The sequence below is a fragment of the Syzygium oleosum genome, unplaced genomic scaffold, assembly GCF_021117445.2.
Source record: "Syzygium oleosum isolate NSW1041296 unplaced genomic scaffold, Sole_v2.1 Sole_v2.06, whole genome shotgun sequence".
In the NCBI taxonomy this organism is placed as follows: Eukaryota; Viridiplantae; Streptophyta; class Magnoliopsida; order Myrtales; family Myrtaceae; genus Syzygium; species Syzygium oleosum.
Window position 1 is genome coordinate 1,333,370 of NW_026607490.1, and position 22,780 is coordinate 1,356,149.

The following is a 22,780-nucleotide window of genomic DNA, read 5'->3' on the forward strand; positions in this document are numbered from 1 at the left end:
AAGAAAGAAGTCCGATGTCAGATGCCTAGAGTTCAAGGAAGCCATTGATAAGACTAGTTGGTCATTAACTTCATGACTTAAACTTTCGGGTGAAGGTGGATCAAAGAAAGTTATCGATGCGATCAACTTATGGGCTCTCTCTTGGATCTCTATCTTATCTTATGAAAGTATTGGACTTATGCAAGGCAAGACTTGCACAACCCCGGATGGTCTAATAATACAATCTTGTACCCATTCTCATTTCATGCAACACAAAGTTGGTCAATGAAAATAATTTGGAAAAATGACACGAATGGTCCATGAACTTTTAAATTGTTCAATGTGGGCCTTGAACTTTTGGTACATGTTCAGTTTAGTCCTTTGAATATATGAAAATATTTAATATTGTCCCTGAATTTGAATTAATGGAATGATAACATTTGATATTTTTACATAGTTTAGGGACCAAGTTGAACATTACCAAAGGTTTAGGGACTAATTGAACAAATTAAAAGTTCATGGACCACATTGCACATTTGGCCAAAGTTTATGGACCATTTATGTAATAATCCCAAATAATTTCTTATGCACATGAATGTGAGAGTAGAGAGATGTGTGGATCAAAAGTAGTAGACGCCATGCCAATAAAGAGGACAGGGGTTTGGTGGTGATTTGAGCCTGGGAACGAAGGTATACAGGAAGCTTCTGGGAAACGGCCTATCGGAAGAACTTTTCCATGCAAATGACGATAGCTACTCAGTAATCGAGCACTTTAGTCTTGGATGATTCTCATGAACTTTTTTGGGTTTGGATATGCTTATTGGTCTGGAAAGTTGATCTCTAGTAATTCCCGGAGCACATAACTTGTCGCACAAAATTTTACAAAATCAGTGCTACACATGTACAGAGCTTACTAAGATTTGGTAATTACCCATGGCATGTATTATTCTGTTATCACTTTTGACTATTCCCTTAATTCGATGGTTTGCTTAATACTGTGGCCTAAATGGAATTTCAGCAACGTTGGAGTATGTTGGCCCAAATAGCCTCTAGTTGGGCAAAAGGGCAAGAGTTGTGGCCTTGTTGCTAGGACATAAGCCATGTAAGTGGTTGGCTTTGGGCCTAAAGACCTGAAATCCACATCCATGATCACGGATCGCAGAACACATTCTGGCAATGACCCCAAGCCTCGGTACGGGTGCCGGACCTGCATCCAAACAGGTCCGAAAAATCAGTCGAGAGAGAGGATCATCCGATTTGATCACCACCTTGCATCGCTTGAGGAGGATCATCCCTCCGCCGTCGGAGTTGGCGATGGCTTAATCGTTATTGTCAAGCGCGTGCTCAAGAGAACGAGAGCGAGAGAGACAGACGAGACCGATTTAGATCTAGACCAAAACATCGTCAACGGTGGTTTTGGGTCCGCCGCATCACCAATGCCCACGAAGCCGGAGTTCGGCACTAGGGGCCACCACCGACGGAGCCGCTGGTGGGGCGATCTGCCACGATCCAGTCTAGATCGTTGCAGACTTGAAGTTGAAGTGTTTGTTGCGGATTTGGAATCTCCAAGTCTGCAACGACACTTTCATTTGTCTTTTTTAATATTCTTTGTTAAAATTTTTAGATGCTAAACGGTATTTTGATATTTCGTTTATTTGTTTTTTCTTCTAGATTTATTAAACCTTTTAGATACTTTTGGACGAAAAATATATTTTAGTCTTCTCTTATTTTGGTTTTTTTTCCTGATAAACTTACTTTATTAACTCTTTAGATTGCACTTTATTACATGATAGGATTAGGTTAACTTTTTTATTTGCTAGCTGCGCAGAATTTACTAATCATCACATAGATTAAAAAATTTCATTTATTAGACTATTATACGTTTATTTTTATGCATAGCTTGTCCCGAGACTTTATAGTAAGGTCTTATATAGTTTTGCCCAATAAGCTTTGGGTTATTTCCCTTTTTCTTTCTTTTGCCTTTTTAACCTATTTACTTTGTTGTTGACCATTTAAATTTATTGTTTGCGTACTTATACATGATAACATAGACTTGCATGCTTTTAGGAATAAAATATAAAAAAGATTGCATGAAATATGTTTTACTAAAAGTAGTCATGGCCACGGGCCGGTTTTGGCTCGGAACCGGCCCGGAACCGGCCCGGTCAAACCCGGGCCCGGCCCGTTGACCGGGCCGGCGGTTCGGAACCGGAATCGGCATGTGGCCTACAGGCCTGGTTCCGGTTCCGGTTCCAAATTATTTAAAAAAAAATAATGAATATTTTTTAAAAAAAAAATTCATTATTTAATTTTTTTTTAATAAAAAAAATTGAACTCTAATTGCCATGCATTGTAAGTGCATTGATCTCCAATTACAATGCTTGGCTTGAGTATATTGAACTCTAATTACAAAGCTTGGCTTGAGTTTTATAAACAACACCTTTGATGGTCTCTTTATTCCCATTCGATGTGGGACTCTCGCCTTGCCTTGAACACCTTCAATGTGAGACTCTTGGCTTGTTTTCATGCAAATGCCAAGAGTCCCACATCGAATGGGAATGAAGAGACCATCAAAGGGGTTGTTTATAAAACCCAAGCCAAGCCATGAGTATGTGAAGTTGTATGCCTTTTGTGGCTACGATCCTTTGCTAGTTAAGAGCAAAGGGTTCCATTGGACCACCTAGAACCGGACCGGACCAATGGTCCGGTTCCGGTTCTATGATTTGCCGTCAGTTCCTAGTTCTAAAATTAAAGGACCGGTCTTACCGGTTCGGTTTTCCATTCCGACCAGGAACCGATCACCCCTATAATTTTCATTTTGATTATAATTTATATTGAATAATTCATTATTTCATATTTTTATAATTCATTATTTTTTTATTTCATAATTTATTTTTTTTATTTTTAAATTACGAACCGGAACCGGAACCGCTAGGGGCGGTTCCGGTTCACACATGGCCACGAACCGGAACCGGCCGGTTTCGAATCGGAACAGGCCGGTTTCGAACCGTGGCCATGACTAACTAAAAGGGAAAAGGGACTAGCAATGGGAGTTAGCCATAACTAGTGTAATCAAGTTTCCAAACCCCAAATTTTTTGTTTGCGAAAGTAAGTCAAGCTTCCACGTTATACTCGGCTCCTAATGGGCCTAGAATAGGTTAGTAATGACTCTAGTTAAAAAATCCAATGAGTAATATATGAAAAACCAAGTTATGATCAGTAGGGCTTGAGAAAACTCATTCAAAGTGTAAGCAGCACCTAGAAAGAGGGTTATATGTGCCTGCCTAGCAATCTGTTAAAGAGGTCCATCTCAAGAGGGCTGTGACACAAGATTTCCATATTTAAGGGCCAAAACTACTAAGAATTGGAGGGCGGTTGGATTGGGTATGGGTGAGATGATACGTGCTGTTAAAATTGTATTACGTCAAAATATATCAATGAATTAAGTGGGTCAATTGGGTTCGGATCTACTTTCGACCCACCCAAACCCAACTCGATCCCCAATTAGACGATGTTTTCTCAACTTAATTATTTTGACTAATGTGGTTGAAAGTTGTTTATTACTAACCCTTTTTTTGGGGTTTTTCACTTTGGAACCCATTTTGACATAATTTGAGGTGATATATAACCCACACCAATAAATATGAGTTAAATTATGGGTTTGTGACCCATTTTTGACATCCCTACCTGCATGCTACAATTAAGGAGGTTTTTTGGGTTTTGCTCAGGAGGACCCTCTGATGCTGGGGTTGATTAAGGGCTACAATAGTGCCCAAACGGTGCCTTCCTAGGGCTTGCTCTTCCAACCAAGAAAGCGGCACCCTCAATCTTCTCTTCCCTCCCTCAAGTAATTAATTGTTGCCACTCCTCTTGTGTGATTATAAAATAAACTGTACTGAGGGTACGGAATGGCTCGAGGTAGGTTATAATGGTCCAATCTCATTACATTTTGGGACACCAATTCCCCGTCAATTGTGTGATTATAAAATAAACTGTACTGAGGGAGCCTCTATTTCTCATCGTACATGCAAAAATAAATACAAGATATTGCTCAATAAAAAAAAAGGAAAATCTACCAATTACCTAACTAATTATAAGAGACGCAAAGTATTATGCTAACTAAATACAGAAAGTAGATCTTCCTCAATAAAAAAAAAACGAAATATACCAAATCTACCTATCATCCCTAATAAATCATAAGAGATACATAAATGATTATGCTAACTAAAAAACAGAAAGAAGATACTCCCTAATATAATTATATGCAACATGTGTTGTTGAAAATGAAGAGGAGATCACATGGACCCCGAATGTCCATGCCTTATCAGAATAAAATATATGGAAGTCAGAGGAAGGGGCCAAGCAGCGGATTAAGAGTTGATGAACCTGATCTGAATCGTGGTGGAGATGGAGGATCAATTGAAGCAGTTAAATAGAACTTCGTTTGGGATCCTCTCACGAGCCGTATATATAGAAAATCCACTCCCACCAGGATCAAGAATCACTCTCTCAGATCCCATCATGAGTTTATCTGAATTTAAAAGATGGATCGAGGAGATCTTATTCTGATTCCTAATCATAGCAAAAAGTACAGTAGCTTTCACATATTAATCGCAGATCTGGTGGTTGGCCATGTTTGTCAACGTCGTCTGATTGACAATAAAGGAGAAGGACCTGACAGTTCCCATTACAAACCCAGGACTAAATCTTTCTAAATTTTTCGGATAGTTTGATAGAGGAGGGTGAATGATAAAAAAACTGTCGATAATAATGATATGAGACTTTGGTCCCATTTGTAAATTTGTGGGAAAAGAATATTTATACCAGCAACTTAATCGTGAGATACAATGTGTAATAATAGGACAAGGAAGTAGCTGTGTGTTGTAATGACAGGAAATTACTCCCATCAACTGACCGATTAGAGTGCACAAACTTTTCTCATGTGATTCTTTCTTGAATAGTTAGATCATTTCTTATTTTATAACTTGCAAAATCATTTCATGTAGTGCGTTAAGATTACTTCGGAACCACGCTTTTAAACATGCCCAAGTGTTCTACGTGCATGGGCAAGGATCAACCAGAAGACTCTGTCCAAATCTTAAGTGGAGTAGAATTGATTGAAAGTTTACACGCCAGGAGAAAACCTAAGTTGTTTGGGCTCTAGACTTTGCAATTGGTTCAACAATCGGTCCATTGCAATACTAAGAGTTGGCATGCTCATGCAGCTGATTCGTATATATCCCACCTTTTTTAACATTTCGGAGTTAATTACATGCTAAAAATAAAATCACTCGCTGTCTCAATGCTTTCAAATACGGAATGTGCAAAAACAAAAAAAACTAATGTTTATCGAAGATACAAACTACATGTCTCAACTGTGTTAGATGTGCGATCTAATATTTTTCCATCAAAGAAGTAGAATGATCTTCAGAATAGTAGATTCTATACATGGTTTTAGTTTCATTTCAACAAGAAAGAACTAAGAAGGAACCAACAAAAAACCACTTAGGATAAAGAAGGCCGTTGCAAACCGGGCGAGGAGACGGCAAATCGGCAAAGAAAACCTTTGCATCGGTGTTTCTTTTGACTCACTTTCTTTTTGAATAATCGGAGATATCAAGTAAGAGAGAACATTGAGGGTAATGCTGACAACCAACAAGACAAACAAAAAGAAAAAACAAAGCTAAGAGAGGCCGGGACGCGAATTGTCCCAACACTGTTTATTTAACCTAGGTACCAAAACGAGCACATCGAAGTTTCCAGGCAATATACATGGTGATCTTTTCCAGTAAACATGCAGCACGACTAACCTATAAATATGAACGCCACATCCCTCACACCCAAGCAATCTCTCTCTCTCTCTCTCTCTCTCTCTCTCTCTCTCTCTCTCTCTCTCTCTCTCTCTCTCTCTCTCTCTCTCTCTCTCTCTCTCTCTCTAAAAAGCACGGCAAAGAAAGCACGATGGCTTTCATGCAGGAAGCCATGAAAGAGACGGAATCGGCAGTGAAGAGTCAAGAGGTGTTTCTTCTTCCTCCCAGGCGCGGACGCATAAAGCGTCTCATTTTCGCCCATTTGTTCCGGAGCTTTAAAGCCCTCGTCGCTAAAATCTTGGGCTTTCTTCCCCGCCGCAACACGAGGGCGTGCGCTCCCACGCCGAATCAAAAGTCGCCTCTCTTATCTTCGCTCACTCGTTGGGGTTGCGGGAAGAAATCAGCCTAGCCCGCCCGATTACGTCGATCGGTTGCGACATTCGGTTCCTGAGTTCTGTGTTTGGGTTCTGCTTTCGTAGTAGTTTCGCGCTGGAAAATGGCTGTGCGTTTTTTCGTCTGATGTCGCGTTATGTCATCCGACATTCTCTACTACTTCTTTTCGAGAACTTCGCTGCCTGTGCTGCTTTAGCCATGAGCGTAGGGTCGTCTCCTTAAATTCGAGATGACGTGGCCGACCCATTTGGGGAAGTGACGTCATCCTATGTTCGATTCCTGTGCATGAGGAAAAGATAAAATAATATATGTTTTTACTCCGTCTTTTCTTCCGAGAAAATATTGGTTGCTAGGTGGGACGTAAATTAGTCCACTAATTTATTGCCACGCGCACGCTCGGGCCCAACTCTTCTCCCTTACTCTCGAGAAAATACTCTCTTCGTCCTCCGCCTCTTGCTCCCGGGCCACCTCCTGAACGGCGGCACCTTCTTGCCGTCAGTCTGGAAGTTGACCTCCCTCCCCCGCCCTCGCCGCCGCTCGATTCTTCAATGAAGAAGGCAAAATGGTCCAGTTAAATCATTGATGCAAAGCAGCAAATACTCAAGCTTGGCCGAATTCCCAACACTGTTTAGGTATGGAGCCACCGAAACTGTTGGAAGTACAGAGCAAGAACCCTGAGATTGCTCGAATTCCCAATCTCATGGCCAATCGGCCTGTCAATTGGTTCACATGCGGAGAAAGTTCATGGAGCGGCATCACGGCGTACAAGTCGTCAGGGACCTCCCCAGCGAGCGAATTGAAGCCCGCGCGCAGAAGCACGCCATGTCCGAGCAGCTCCCTATCCCGGTCGGGATCTCACCCTCAGGTTTTTGCCTGAAAAGTGGAGCTAGCGGACAAGGCACAAATTGTTGGGGTTTGTGGCGTCACATATCGGCAATGGGATTGCGCGTGCTAGGTGGTTGTTGCTGGCGTTGAAACTGGTCAGGTTAGTTACAAACCGGAAGATCAAGGGGGGTGGATGACGCCGCGGGAGGTATTGCTGGAAAAATCCATGGTCTGGACGGCGTTGTCCCAGGGAAGGACGGGGATTTCGCGGGAGAGCCCGTTGAAGCTGAGGTTGAGGATTCGGAGCTAGCCGCGAAGAAAACGGCGGACAGGGGGCCGGACAGCCGGTTGCGCGAGAGGTTGAGGTGGGGAAGGGAGGTCAACTTCCCTAGCGACGGCAAGACGGTGCAGATCAGGAGGTGGCCGGGGAGGGAGAGGCGGAGGACGGAGAGAGAGGGAGAGAAAAATAAAGAAGGAATCTGAAGTTGCTGAAGAATGGGACCGTCATGTACACGTGGCAACAAGTTAGTGGACTAGGACATGTCTTACTTGGCACCACTCAAGGACCAGAAACCATCATGCGGACCGTTTACAGTTTGATCATAAATAACCACCAAAGAAAGGAAATTGATACTGCTAAATTCTGCTATATTAATTAGGAAAAAATTATTGCAGGATCATTTGGCCTAGCGATCTTGTGGACCCCACGAGGGCCTACAAGATTCAACGGTGGATATGCACTGGGCCTATATGGTTAGAGGGCGGCTGATGATTTTCCTTTGAACAAGCATTGATGTAAAATTACCTTTTTCACAAGCGGCTTTCTACGCTCCTAATCGTATGCTCTAATTTTCAAACATTATTAGCGAACATATATAACGCTAATCCATTCGTGACAACGCTCCCTCTCTCATTGTGTCTCCATGTGGCTGGCGGCGCAAATTAAACGTGCTTTCTCTTTCCCTATGTCTATTAGGGTTTGGAAGCGAATCGTCGAAAATCCAAATTGAAAGAGAGGGGTGCGAACTTTAGTTTTGGAACTTCGTCCAAGTGGCTAAGTGAGGTTTGAAAATTAATGACGTTATTGCAAAACTACAAAATCCCTATTGAAGGCGAAGGGTCAACACAATACGTAAGAGAGCCCCCAGATGACCTGCGTATCAAATATTTATCCTTTTTTTATTGACATCAAGAGCGAGCAAAATTTTATACGCGGAGGTGCTTAGTATTTCGATATGGGCCTAGTGGTCAAGATGAATTGGTGTAGAGTAATCAAATGGACAACTTACCTCCAAAGAAAAACGGAAAAATTATCCAAAAAGTTATAAACTTATTGCACTTTTGCTAATTCATTTTTAAACGTTTCAATTTGGCAAATTGAATTCTCAACATTTTAACTTACCTCAAATTAATAATGGGAAAATTGTCCAAAAAGTCTTAAACCTATTTTCAATCCCCAACCTTTCAATTTTACCAATTAAGTCCTAAACATTTTTCACATTTTGTTAATTGAGTCCATCTGATCAATTTTGACCAAAATTTACTGACATGGAAGCTGGCGGTGCCGTGCAGGACGGCCAATACTAACGTGGGAAATTTTTAATAATATCTTAATTTTTTTTTGAAATTTTTTATCTTGTTTTGTTTTTTTCAACTGTGGCCTATGAGGATTGCGGGGCCTTCATCGACTGTTGGCGAGGCCCACCATAACCTCGTCGACCATGGGCCAAAGTCGCGCGGTCCTTGCCCATGGTTAGCAAGGGCCCATTGGCTTGGCCGTCGAGGGCCTGGTGACGCTCATCGAGCACAATTGAAAAAAAAAAGGAAAATTGGGAAAAAAAGGAAAAAATTAAAAATAATAAATTAAAAATAATAATAATAAGTTTGAAAAAATAAAATTTTATTAAAATTTATCCACGACAACGCTGGCCATGCCACGTAAAATGTCTAGTGTCCACATTACCAAATTCTAACCAAAATTAGCTTAATGGACTCAATTGGTAAAATGTGAAAATGTTTAGGACTTAATTGATAAAATTGAAAGGTTTAAGACTAAATTAGTAAAAATTGAATAAGTCTAAGACTTTTTGGACAATATTCCCAAAGAAAAACGGATGAGTTACCAAACCCTAGGTTATTCAGCTGTCTATACAAAAAGTTAAGATTTACCCATCATAATGAAAGAAAGAATTATCACTCTGAAATATTTAGAGTTAAAAGGAGTAATTGATAATCTAGTTAGACATTAGTTTTATGGCTTAAACTTTTGGGAGCAATTGATAATATCTAGTTAGCATTAACTTCATGGTTTGAACTTTTAAAGGAAAGTTGGTCCAAGTAGGGTTATCAACAGGCTCAAATTATAGGCTCCTTCTTGGATTTTTGTGGAGGCATGACTTGTGCAACCCCGAATGCTCTACTAATACAATCTTACATTCCTTCTTCATTTCACTCGACACAGAAGTTGATCCATGAGAATAACTTAGATGATAGTTCATGTGGGTTATGCACATGAATGAGAGTGTAATGACATGAGTTGATCAAAAGTAGGAGACGCCCTGTCAAAAAAGATGTGCAGGGGTTTGGTGGGTGTTTTGGGCCCGGGAACGAAGTTATAAACAGACGAAGCTTCTGCGAATGGCGTATCGGGAAAACCTGTTTGAGGGTTCCATGCAAATGACGATGGCTACGCCGTAATTGAGCACTTTGGTCTTCATTAACTCTAACAAATTCTGGGTTTGGATAATGCTTATTGGTCCAGTTCGTTAATCTCCAGTAATTCCGGGATGTCGCGATCTAAAATTTCCCAGGCTAATGGATTATTAAGACTAAGCCTAACTCGGACCCTCCCAAGCCCTACCAATTCGCGACTTAAGGTTTAAGTTTTTAACATGCAAAAGTTTTCATGCTTGGAGTCGCCACTAATCTATTTATGGTAGGTCGATTAGAAACCTAAATAAAACATAAGGATATATGTTTTATTCCTACGAACCAGATATTCTAAGCTCGGGGACTTGGTTACGCTAGATCTAGTCTAACGCCCTTTCGGTAGCTTTTCCTTTCAAAAAATGTTTATGCATGCAGTCTGGATCCATTTTAACTTAGTCACTAGCATGTGAGGCGATCATGCGGGTGCGCAAACCACCAAAGTAACACCGAATAATCAAAACATTAAATAAATTGCAAGATTGGGAGAATTACTTACCTCGAAGCAACGTAAGCATCTGCATTATTAGGTAGAAAATCACATCAACAATCCTAATATGATTTCTAATTAACAAGCAGTTCACTCAATATTTTTTAGGATTTTCACTTATTTAAATGAAAACTAACCTATATGTAATGACGTGCAAAAAAATGACATACGATTAATGCAGCCTAACATGCAAACTATATGTCATGCGACGACGTGACCTAATTCTAATGACAGACAAATGATTTATTTTTGGTATTTTCAAATGAAATTCGGAATTAAAAATTACTCAAATTAACATGCAATCTATCCTAGAGAAAATGATTTGATCTATCCTAGAGTGATTCTTTTTTTTGGGATTTTTATTAAAATTCGAAATTATTAAATATCCTAAATAATCCACAAAGATTAAAACAATTTCTAATTTAAACTAGTAAATATGCTACCCTAAATCCCAATTTAAATCAAATAATTATCTTATATTTTTGGATATATTAAGGATTCCTTAAGCATGCAAAATTTCTAATCTAACTAAAAAATTTTTGGATTTTCTTTATTTAAAAGGAAAACAATCAAACAAAGATAACAATCACATCCAAACAATCCACGCAATCCGCAAGATTCTTCAGATAAGGCAAAGAAATCAAACTAACGGTCATATCTATAGGGTTATAGATATCGACAGAAAGTTGATTGTTCAAATTTGGAAAGCAAATAAAATCTATTATCGTATCCAAGTGATTATGGACAAGATAACGATTTTCCGTATCGCCGCGTATCATACCTTAGGGATAAGGTCAGATAGTCGTCCAGATACGTTATCAAATTAGGAATGATTCCTAATTTTGGGTGTTTTCGAATATTGCGGATACCACAAAATTATCCTAAGATATCTAGTTATCCACGCAATATTCGCGAAATATTCAAACATCCGAAAATTAAGAAACCAAATATTCTGGAAATATTGGATAACATCCTTACCTAATTTTGAGATATTTCCAAATTTGGACTCGCGGATCGGGATTGCGGATTGGGACGAGCGGCGGTGGGACGGACCGGCAACGGTGTCGCAGTGGTGTTTGGCAAAGGCAACAAGTTGTGGTGGCTCGGTTCGACGATCAACAACCTGCAAAAACAAAAACTTTACTGGTCTGTTTTGGTGAGGACACGGCACGGCTCACAGTGGGCTCGTCTTCTCGATGGTGGTTCACGGTGATGCTCGGTCAAGGCAGGTGATACTCGAGCGGCTCACGTCAAAAATCGCGGTGAGGATGACCAGCGACGATGCTTCGCAAGAAAGTGAATGATTTGTGTGTAGGTTGACTCCTCAGATATTTGACCGTGGGGTGTCAGGGCTTGCTTGACGTGTCGGCGACGAGCAGAGCGTCACTGAACGAAGAACAGCAACAGGGACGACTCACGAAGAACAGCAACAGCAAAAGTGAATCGTTGGATTGGGGCAGCAGGTCGTCGGCAGGGCTTCGGGACAGCAGCGTCGTCGAGCTAACAACAATGGCTCTTCACCGCGGTTAGGTGGCAGCGGCGGTAGGTGGAGATCGGTGCGGGAGCCACGGTAGCTCCGGAAACAGCGGCGGCGAGGCGGTGGGCGTCAGGTGACGTGGGTGCGGCAGCGGGGCGTCGCGGACGCAGTGGAGGGGCGGCGTGGCATAGCGGCAGCACGCGTACGCAGCCAACTCTTTCTCTCAATCTCACGTGTGTTTTTCCCGTCTGTCAAACTCTCCAAAAAGAAAAAGGCCCTGTTATTGTCTGTACGTGATCCTTTTATAAGTGAGAATGCCTATGCCTTTTTTAGAAAGAGACCCACTCAAGAATATTTAAAACATATTACGTTTGGCTTCTTTCCTTTTGCGCCCGTGACGCCAGAACGTAATTCCAACTATATATCCCCCACGTTGACCGATTCTGTTTTCCTCTTCTTGTATCCTTCATATATTTTTTTTTCTTTGCACAAAGATACCAAGAAACAAAATCTGCTGATATATTGCCCTCGTCTCGGTGAAGAATGTTCCCCCTTGTCTTGTCGTGACGCCCAAGATTTTTTAATGGAATTTCCAAAAGATATATTGCCAATTACTGTCCATGGATTAAAGATACGTGCGGATAGGATATTACTCCCTCCTATCTTCTGACAATATGGCCAAATATAATGAATCTCCCTTCCTTCTCGGTCCTCCATGTGGCAGAAAAATATATATACAGAACATCTCTTGCAACCGAAGATCACACGTACAAAACATGTGACTTTTGGTCATGGGCTTGATTGAATTAAGCTCAGAACCATTCGCTCGAGTCCATCTGCCATATGTCCGATAAATATACAAACTATATGGGCCTAATTAACTATTAATGAAATGCTCCTAATATCTATATGCAATGCCATCTAATTATATTTTTTGTTTAGGGGTTAAAAAATTAATCCTTAATTTTCTATGCAATTGTTCCCAAATGACTAGTTAAAATTTAGGTGTCAACATGGGAGCACATAACTTTGTTGTAGAAAAGTTTACTAATATAGTGCTGCACGTGTATAAAATTTAGTTTACTAAAATTTGGCAATTACATATTACATGTATTACTTTTGGTCGGACATGGCATTGTAAGTTAGTTTCGATCTCTTTTATGACTTTGGACTGTTCCTCTAGTTCGATAGGTTTGCTCAATGCTGTGGCCCAAATGGATTTGAACATCAATTGAAGTATTTTGGCCCATATAGCCTCGTATTGGCAAAAGGGCAGTTATGTTGTGGCCTTTGTTGCTAGGACATAAGCCATTCAAGTAGTTGATTTGGGCCTAAAAAACCTGAGATCCACATCCATAATGGCCGATCGCAGAGATTGTTGGGCAATGATTGCAACAATGACTTTGAAAGAAAACATAGACTTCTGAACAGATTGCGTATTTGATCAATTACTACACCCATGGGCAGAGTAATTGATCATAGGCGGTGAAGATGTGCAAATCTAGAAGGCTGCTAACATTGGGCCGAAGAAGTTGGGCTGAACCCAAGCCTTGATGCGGGTGTTGGACCTGCCCACTACTAACAAGAAAGTTTACTAGGTTTTACTTGGGAGGACTCTGCGATACGTAAGTTAGTAAAAGCAATGTGAAGAGTAAGGCAGAATGAGAGCTAAAAGAGGTAGGAATGAGACATACCGCAATGTTTCCCTGAGCCCTCTTCTATTCATGTCACAATATGGGCTGATGGAAAGCTAAATGGAGGAAAATTTGTATTTCTTTCTCATATTGAAACTCTATGAAAACAACCCTATTTATAGTACATAAAGTCTACTCAATCTAGGTAAGAAATATACAGAAAAGGAAAAAGATGATTCCCTGATATACAATATTCCAATAAATCAATTAAGGACAATCATATCAAATATACGATATCAATCAGTGCTTATGGTAGCTTCTTCATATCAATCACGGGCAATAGTATATCCAACACTCCCCCCAAGCTGATGATTTATGTACATCGAGAACGCCTAACTTGCTTAGTAGAGACGTATGTTGCCTCTTACACAAAGGCTAGGTGAAGATGTCTATAGGTTGCTCTATTGTCCTTATTCCTTAAGTCTTGATCATTCCATCATGGATTTTTATATGTCCCAAGGAAGGACGGGGATTTCGTCGAAGAGCCCGTTGAAGTCGAGGTCGAGGACTCAGAGCTCGCTGACCATCACGAAGAAAATGGCAGAGGCCCGGACAGCCAGTTGCACAAGAGGCTAAGTTCGGTGAGGGAGGTCAACCTATTGGGCAACGGCAAGACAGTGCCGTCAGGAGGTGGCCGGGGTGGGAGAGGCGGAGGATGGAGAGAGAGAGAGAGAGTAGCAGGAGAAAAGAAAAAGGAACAAAAAGGAATTTGAAAGTTTCTAAAGAGTGGGACAGCATGTACACGTGGTAACAAATTAGTGGACTAATGTATGTCTTACTCGGCACTACTCAAGGACCAGAAACCATCACGTGGACGACTACTCAAGGCATATGCGGTTAGAGCGCAGCAACTTTGCTTGTTTAGTGGATACCTATGTTGCAACTGACACAAAGGTTTCTCTTCGGGTTTGGTAAATAAGATGTCAGGTTCCAACACCCGTACACTTTGGTACATCATCATAGTCATCGACTCCATCCCGTAAAAGTTTCAACTTAGTGTAATATTCCACCATCCAGACCCCTTCTCGAGATAATGGCCAATTTCAATTTTGATGTCGTGGATGCTAGGTCCATTTCCTTGAGTGAGTCTCTTCTTCGACTCATCTGACACTACCTTTCTTTCCTCTACGTATGTCATGTTTCCCTATAAATTCTTGTTGAGGGAATTGAAAATCCAAAAAATTATCATAGAATTACAGATTTCCTAGTCATCAAATTTAGGTGTTATTGGATTTGGTTTCTCTATCGATTTGCCAATAAACTCGAATTTAACTTTCACCTGCAATGCGCGTCTCGTCGCCTTTGACCATGTTGCGCAATTATCTTGGGTCAACACACACAAAATGAGTACACTTCCGATATTGTTGGAAGCGTTAAGCTAACATGGTGGGGAAGGGTCAATCACCTTATTTTTGCATTTGCTTCCTCGGCCGAATGGGTCGTGCCAGGTGTGTTTTAATCTCTTTACAATGATACCACGTGAGACTTTGTAATTGGCTTCTATTACTCATCATATAGTGCAAAAATAAATACAGGATATTGCTCAATAAAAAAAAGGAAAAAATCTACCAATTATCTCACTAATTATAAGAGACACAAAATATTACGCTAACTTAATATAGAAAGTAGGTCTTCCCTAATAAAGAAGGAAATCTATCTAATCTACCTATTATCCCTAATAAATCACAAGAGAGATACACAAATTATTATGCTAACTAAAAAACAGAAAGTAGATCCTCCCTAATATAATAATATCAAAGCATGTGTTGTTGAATATGAAAAGGAGATCATATGGACCCCGAATGTCCATGACTTATTTAGAATAAATTTTATGGAAGTCATGGGAAGGGGCCAAACAACATATTCAAAGCTGATGAACCTGATCGGTATCGTAGTGGAGATGAAGCATCAATTGACGCAACTAAATAGAACTTCGTTTGGGATTTTCCTAGGAACTGCGTATATGGAAAATCCACTCACACCAGAATCAAGAATCAACTCTCTCACTAGACCCAAGGGTGTGATTTTGATCAGACCCCGCCATTAGACATAGCCACGGTTCAGAACCGACCGATAAAAATTAAAAAAATAAATTATGAAATAAAAAAATAATGAATTATCAAATTATGAAATAATAAATTATTTAATATAAAATGTAATCAAAATATACATTATAATCAAATTTGAGGAAAAAAAGAGTTTCTCCATTTATCTGCAGTTTATTTATTTTTTTTGAACAAGGTTTGGAACCAGCGGTTCCGAGCCGGTTCCAAAATTGTTGGAACTGGAACTGGGCCCGTAAGCCATGGGCTGATTTCGGTTCCGAACCGTGGGCCCGGTCAACGGGCCGATCCTGGGTTTGACCCGGGCTGATTTCGCTCGAAATCGGCCCGTGGCCATGTCTGCCCGTCATGACCAGTTATCCGACTCTAAAAAATGGATCGGGAAGATCTTACTCTGATTCCTAATCATAGCAAAAAGTACACTAGTTTCCACGTATTGATGGAGACCTGTTGGGTGGCCATTTTTGTGGACGTCCTCCGATTGACGACAAAGGAAGAGGACCTCACATTCTGATAGATTGATAGAGAATGATAAAAAAACTGTTGATGATAATGATATGAGACTTTCGTCTCATTTGTGAATTCGTGGGAAAAGATTATTTAATAGTAATAGGATAAGAAGTAGCTGTTTATTCCCATTACTGAAGCGTCAGGCCCCTAAACCTTTTGATTTTAATCATTTCGCTAATCGGTAATGGAAAATAGTATATTATTTTCAACTTTTTTCCGTGTGATTCGTTTCTTATTTTGTAGCTTGCAAAACTATTTCACGTAGCGTGTTAGAGTGCTTCGGATCCACGCTTTTAGACATGCCCAAGTATTGCACGCGAATCAGCAAGGATCAATGGGAAAGACTCGGTCCAAATCTTAAGTGGAGTATGATTGATCGAGAGTTTAAATGCCATGAAAAAAACATAAGTTGTGTGGCCTCTAGACTTGCAATTGATTTAATAGTCGGTCAATCACGATACCGTGTATCTTTTTTCTATTTATCCCGCATTTTTGTTATTATAAAAATTGCCCACATTATTTTAACAATATATATTTTTAAAAATTTATAAGAAACAAGTTTTTCTAAATTATATTTAATACTGAAGTCTTTTAGTAATATTGGTTGGGTTGGATTGGATCGGGTATGGATCGCCAAAATTGTGTTGTATGCAAATGAGTTAATATGGGTCGGACCATTTTTAACTCGACCCAAGTCCGATCCAACTCATTCTTTTGACAGGTTTAATCCATCCCCATTAATTAAATTTCACGAGCCACTCAAGATCTGGCTCGTATGTGAGAGGAGGCGTTGAAGCGTTGTCGCGCATCGCACGTGAAAGAGATAATATTAAAATATTTAATAATAAATTATATATTTATTTGATAGTTAAATTTTTAAAGCGATTGATAGTGATGCGCTACTTATGGGCAAAAAGATGGGAAAAGCAAAAGCGAGTGGGGGTATTTTCTTGTTAATGATGTCCACTAACAATGACGAAAAAAAGAAAAATGGCCGAGTACGTGGAATTGTCCAAGTTTTGTTTGTTTTACCTAATAAAGGAAGCAGAAACGAAGAGGCGCAGCTTCCAGGAAATAGGAAATCAGCTCCCAGCGAACACGATGGGACGCGCGCGAACTAAAACCTATAAATATGACCGCCACATCTCTCCCACACAAGCAAGACCAAGCATCCTCTCTCTCTCTCTCTCTCTCTCTCTCTCTCTCTACAAAGCACGGCAAAGAAAGCGCGATGGCTTGCATGCAGGAGGAAGCCATGAAAGAGAAGGGATCAGCAGTGAAGAGTCAAGAGGCGCTTCTTCTTCCTCCCCGGCGCGGACGCATAAAGCGTCTCGTATTCGCCTGTCTGTTCCGAAGCTTCAAAGCCCCCGTCGCTCAACTCTTCGGCTCTGTTCTCGGCTGCAGTGCCCCCGCAGCAGATCAAAAGCCGTCTCGCTCATCTTCTTCGCTCGCTCCTCGGGTTTGCGGGAAGAAATCGCCCTAGCCCGCCCCATGATGTTGATCGGCTGTTGCGTTCGGTCCCCGAGTTGTGTGTTGTTGTTGTGGGTTCTGCTTTTGTAGTGGGTTTCGGGTGGGAAAATGGCTGTGTGTTGTGTCGTCTGGTGTTGGTTTTGTTTCATCCGCCGTCTGCTGCGGCTCGCTTTCGATCTTTCTCTGTATCGGTATCAGCTGTACGTCGTTTTCCGGAATTCTCGGTTCCGGAAAGTGACGTCATCCTTTACACGAGGAATAGTGACAAATAATAGCTATTTTCATTTTAAGTCTTTTCTTCGGAGAAAATACTCGGCCGCCAGGTGGGAAGTAAATTGGTCCACTAGTTTGTTACTGCGCATACGGGAGATTGGGTACGACTAGAGTCCCTTGCGCGAACAATAATTGAGTCTAGAAAAGGATTATTAATATATTTTAGTTAGTCTTAATTGGCTTAAACTTTGAATTATTGTGAGTCTAACTAAATATGTGGGGTAACTTGATTTTGGGACTCACAGAAAATCGATAGCAAACGGAACTGGTGTGACGACCACTTAACATAAAATGGAAAAACGATGATTAAAGCGCTGATGGCAACTAGTAGGAGTGTCAAAAAAGGCTACGCCGGCACGGCCCCACCCGGCTCAGCCTGACCCTATCCTAAAATCTCGAGTAATTTGTTGCTGCGCGCGTGAGAAAATGTTGTGCAAGACTGTCTGTCAACGACGTCATCGCTGAGACAGTCCATTGGACGTGCGACACGTGTCAGAGCCTCCCGTCTCTTCTCTATCCCCGTTAGCTCCGTTAATGCTTTGCTCTCTCTCTCTCCCGATCCCGAGAACCACCTTCCGGCGAGAATCACTCTTCACGTCACAAACACGAGAAAAAGCTTCACGAACAGAAGCTTTCTCTCTCCCAAAACCGCCTTCGTCTTCTCATTTTTCTCTGAAATCTCAAGGGAAGTAGGAAGCCGCTCCATTCTCGTCGTCGCCGCTGACGGAAATTCCGGAAATGACCTTGAGCTTGTGCTCGTCGGCGAAGCGTCCGGCGCTGGGGACGCCGACGAGGCGCTGCGGATCATCGCTGAGAAGGCCGGCAGGAGGGGCGGCGTGGTCGGCATGTCGGATTGCTGCTCGATTATGGCCGCGGCGCTTGAGCGCGGCAATGCCGGGTTGGTTCTGTCCGTGTTCTATGCCGTGCGCGCGACTTTCGATCAAGGCGTGTCTTGTTATTCCATATACATGGTGTTTCGGGGTTCTGATTTCTGAACTGAGTGTTCATCAATAATCGCAACGTGTGAAGTGCTCAATGCTTTATTGCAATTGCCGGTTGATACTAGTGCCTTAACTTCCTCTCTTACTTAGTGGGTGCTTTCTTCTGTTCCACGGCTTAAAGAGGGAAGAAATGTCGTTTAGATAATTTTTTGTAGGGAGGGACAATGAATATGCTTGGTTCGTAGGAGGAAGTCTAGAAATTCAACTGGAATGAGGTGGAGATCATTTGAAATGTGTGACTGTGAATCTAATGTTGATATCTTGATGATGGCCAGGTCCAGGTGAAGACGGTACTTATGTCGACCGGTGGAGATGGTCCAGGCCTGACGTGCGCTTATACACACTGTTAGTTCAGGGTCTTGCAGCATCACTAAGGGTTTCTGATGTTCTAAGTGTGATTGATATCATATGCCAAGTAGGGGTTTCTCCCGGTGCGGATGTAAAATCCTACTGTTTCTTACTTTAAAATTTAAAAGCTGTTTTGGCTGCCAATCATGCATGCATTTGCCTTAGAAAACTATTACTTGGATAATTGTTGGTAGTCTTCCTACCGACCCTGCACTACGTGGAATTTTTTTGCTTCTAGCAGGTCCCTTTCGGGAAGGTTGTGAGATGTCCAAGTTGTATGATAGCTGTTGCTGTTGCACAACCCCAAGATGGTATTCAGGTATGCTACCAAAGTTCAATTCTTAGTCTTGATTATGCCATTTCTTTATCGAAGATAACTTCAAGTTCTATACTTTGTTCCAATTATTGCTTACTAAGCGTGCCTAGATGTTAAGGTAGGCGGACTCCACTGTAGATGTGCTGCAAGGATTTAGAATCGGATGATCATTGTGATTTACGCAGTAAAAGTATACTTGCCTTTTGCCACATAGTTTGAGTTATTTCACAACTTTCTCTAGCGCTGCATAAATAATGCAGAGTCATGGTTAGGATTAAAGTAAGCTGTGATACCTTCTCCTTTCCAAAGTTCAAAATATCGACGTATGGTGCTTTTTATGGATATGAATCCTTGTCCATTTTCCTGTCGAGTTCGTGTTGCTCTTCTGTTAGTAGGGTCGACTCGGTCATCCTCCCTGAGTTTTCTTCTTTGTATTGTCGATGAATGACCAAGAGGTGGATGCAATTTTACTTGTAAGAGGCTTGTTGATGGGTTCATAGAATTCTGTGCCCTGATTGAGTCTAATAACTAACTCTGCTGATGAGCATTTTGACCTTGAGAGTCTAGTTCTATTTGCTCTTCAGCTTTATGATAGCTCATTCACATATTTATGTCAAGTATTCATCAAACATTTTATTGTGATAACATCTTATTCGGAACCTGCTGCCACAGATTGTTTCCTGTGCCACCTGCCGTTACAAGTATGAGCTATTTTCCGGTGACATTATTAGTATTGACTCCGAAGAGATCAGGTTGTTACTTCTATCTTTCTTGCATAATTAATTGAAAATGACTTAAGCAAATCCTGTATTGAACTTTTTATTTCCTCGATCTCCTGGGTATTTATATATCTACTGTCACATACTGTTTCCTCTTTTGATCAGCCATATGATAGCTTCTAATCATAAGCTAGATCTGGGATCATTAGTTTGAACAGCCATTGTTTCCTAGTTGATCACATATATTATTCTGTGTGGTGTTGATCCTTGGATATTCACTTCTTCTAAGGGTCTCCTCCTGCCGAACGCAGCATGGATGTTCCAGCATGGAAACGGGGGCTAAGATTTCTGAATTTAACAAAGCAAACTATCCCTGCTGCAGTTCACTCTGTTGTGGTATGTTCACGTTACTATGACATAGGAGTTATGCGGTTTGTTCAATCTTGTGAGATCTATCAGATTGTATCTTCGCAGCTGTGCTGAAAGCTATCTGGCTTGTTGTCCTCCTAAATGCAATTAAATGGGGACCTTAGAATGAATTGGAAAAAATTACTATCCACTCAATTTTTATGTCTCCTCAGAAGCACTTGTGCTGATTCATCTTTTCCTCTCTTCTCTAACAAGCTGGAAGGGTTTGATCTTCCCATTGATATAATAGCTATTAAAGGTTTTGCAGACATGGCATCAATAGCTTTATTTGAAGCTTAAATTGCGAATTTTCTTTTATTACTACTTAATAGAGACTTTTGTGCATATTCAATTTGTAGGTGCAGACCCCTTCTGGTGTGGCGTGCACCCACTGGTTTGCCACTGAAACAGCTACTCTTCCTGCTCAAGCAGGAGATAGAGTAACTATGGCTTTAGCAGCTCCATCAAATGTTTACCGGGAGGTGGGTCCATTTAAGTTTAGCCCAAAGGCTCCCAACTTCTACCCCAGTGAGCCTATGTGCCTCACGAACCACAAAGATGGGAGGGAATCGCTACTTTTAAGCGCACCTGCAAAAGACGGAAATTCATTGTTATTCAATCCGTCTGTCCTTTTTCCACTCCTAGCTGTGCTGGCCACTGGAGATGCTGCATCTGGATTTATTGATCCCAGCTTGCCTCAGCTCCTTTCAGTTGGTGCAGTTGCATCTCTCACAGTTGGGGCTACTTTAAATGTTCTGGTTTTTCCCCAATTAAACAGAGTAAGTTTATCACATTGTTTGATGCAGTAGATGCGAGTGGACTTTACATTTTCCGTGTAGTTTTACTTCTGAATTTCTTTTGCAGCAACATTTTTAAATTTTGCTTTTTTCTTGACATCAATAATTCTTCGCCTAGTATTTTAATTGTCAGTTCCATATAATAGAAGGTAACACTAGGGAATCCATGTTTTGTCAGATTGAATCATGAAAATAGGTGCTTTTGTTATTATATTTTGGAGTGTGCTGGATATTCTTGTGTGATGTCATCATAGTCTAAAGTACCTTGCATGTTTGCTTTGATACCTCTGCTCACGCTCCAAATACCAGATGCTGCATTTATATATCAAAGTCAATTAACCTCTCCGTCCAGTTCTGTTAGACAAGCTCAGACTTTCCCTTAAGCACTAATTACCAAGAATTCTAGTCATATGATTTCACATTGTGCTTTGAATCTGCCATTAACATAAGCTTAGTTCTATGCATATTTAGTCATCCATTGTGTCATTTGTCAGCTTCTGCAAAGATCAGTCGATGCAACTGCAATCAAGCAGCAACTTCTGTCTCAATATACTGTACTCCAGTCTCGCATCAAAGACCTGAAACAAGCTGCTGAAAAAGAGGTATAATCGTTCAATGTAGCAACCATTTTGCATTGATAAAAATGCAACTTCCTCCTGTTGTTGAGACGGGAACTGGAAATGGGGGGTAAACCTGTAATGTCAACTCTCCGTTTTGTTCGAAACCCCTGATTCAGACCACGTTGCTTCCACATTACCTGGCATTTGACCGTTAAACTTAAAATTACCGTTTTAGCTTATCTGGGTATGGCATTCTTTTACTCTGCGAAGTCAATGAGTGATTTTACATGGAAAGATCCTCTTCACTCTCCGGTCTGAATATCCTTGAAGATATTCTCTATTTTCGATTAACTCTATGTTTATCAGTTTTCATGTGGGCAACTAACAAGTCTTGAAAGTGTGGAGTCAATCTTTTTAGATAGTAGGTTCATAGCTCTTTGGCAATTAAAGAAAGGATCATTAAGCAACGTGATCTTTTCAAATCTTGAATGAAGCGGATCTCGAGCATGAATTTCCATTGCTGCCAATTATTTCAAACCTGGCAGTTGAATGCTGCTCCTGGAACTCTGATCATCTAACTTTCACTTTGCCATGACTTATGATAGTTCAATCGGCGACTTTAGATATTTTCTTTGCTTTTGTTTACATGAAATGACAAGATGGTGAGAAGTTTCAGAACAGTGTGCATCTATGTAGGTATGGATATTAGCTCACATGTGTCAACTTCAGTGCCGGATTTCTTGGTTCAGCTTCAGTGCTTACAATCTGCTTATGTTTCAGCTTCAGTGCCAGATTTCTTGGTTCCTTGGTTTACAGAGGGATGCTTGGGAGCAGTGTGGATTCCATGGCAGATGGTGCTAATGGGCTGATGAAGTATGTACCTGATCTTTTGTTTGACTGTGTATTGAGCTACACTTGATGCTGAATACCATTAAGATGCA

At 41.0% G+C, this 22,780-nt stretch overlaps 1 protein-coding gene across 1 annotated transcript; it reads left to right on the forward strand.

Annotated features, from left to right (window-relative positions):
- Positions 1–17,178: 17,178 nt before the first annotated feature.
- On the forward strand, positions 17,179–22,544 carry LOC115662453 (uncharacterized). The gene is made up of 9 exons (XM_056312403.1): positions 17,179–17,406; positions 17,508–17,617; positions 18,376–18,613; positions 18,963–19,130; positions 19,281–19,358; positions 20,028–20,107; positions 20,386–20,470; positions 20,842–21,261; positions 21,774–22,544. The coding sequence occupies exons 1-9, from the start codon at positions 17,179–17,181 to the stop codon at positions 21,885–21,887; spliced, it is 1,521 nt and encodes a 506-aa protein (XP_056168378.1). The 3' UTR covers positions 21,888–22,544.
- The last annotated feature ends 236 nt before the right edge of the window (positions 22,545–22,780 follow it).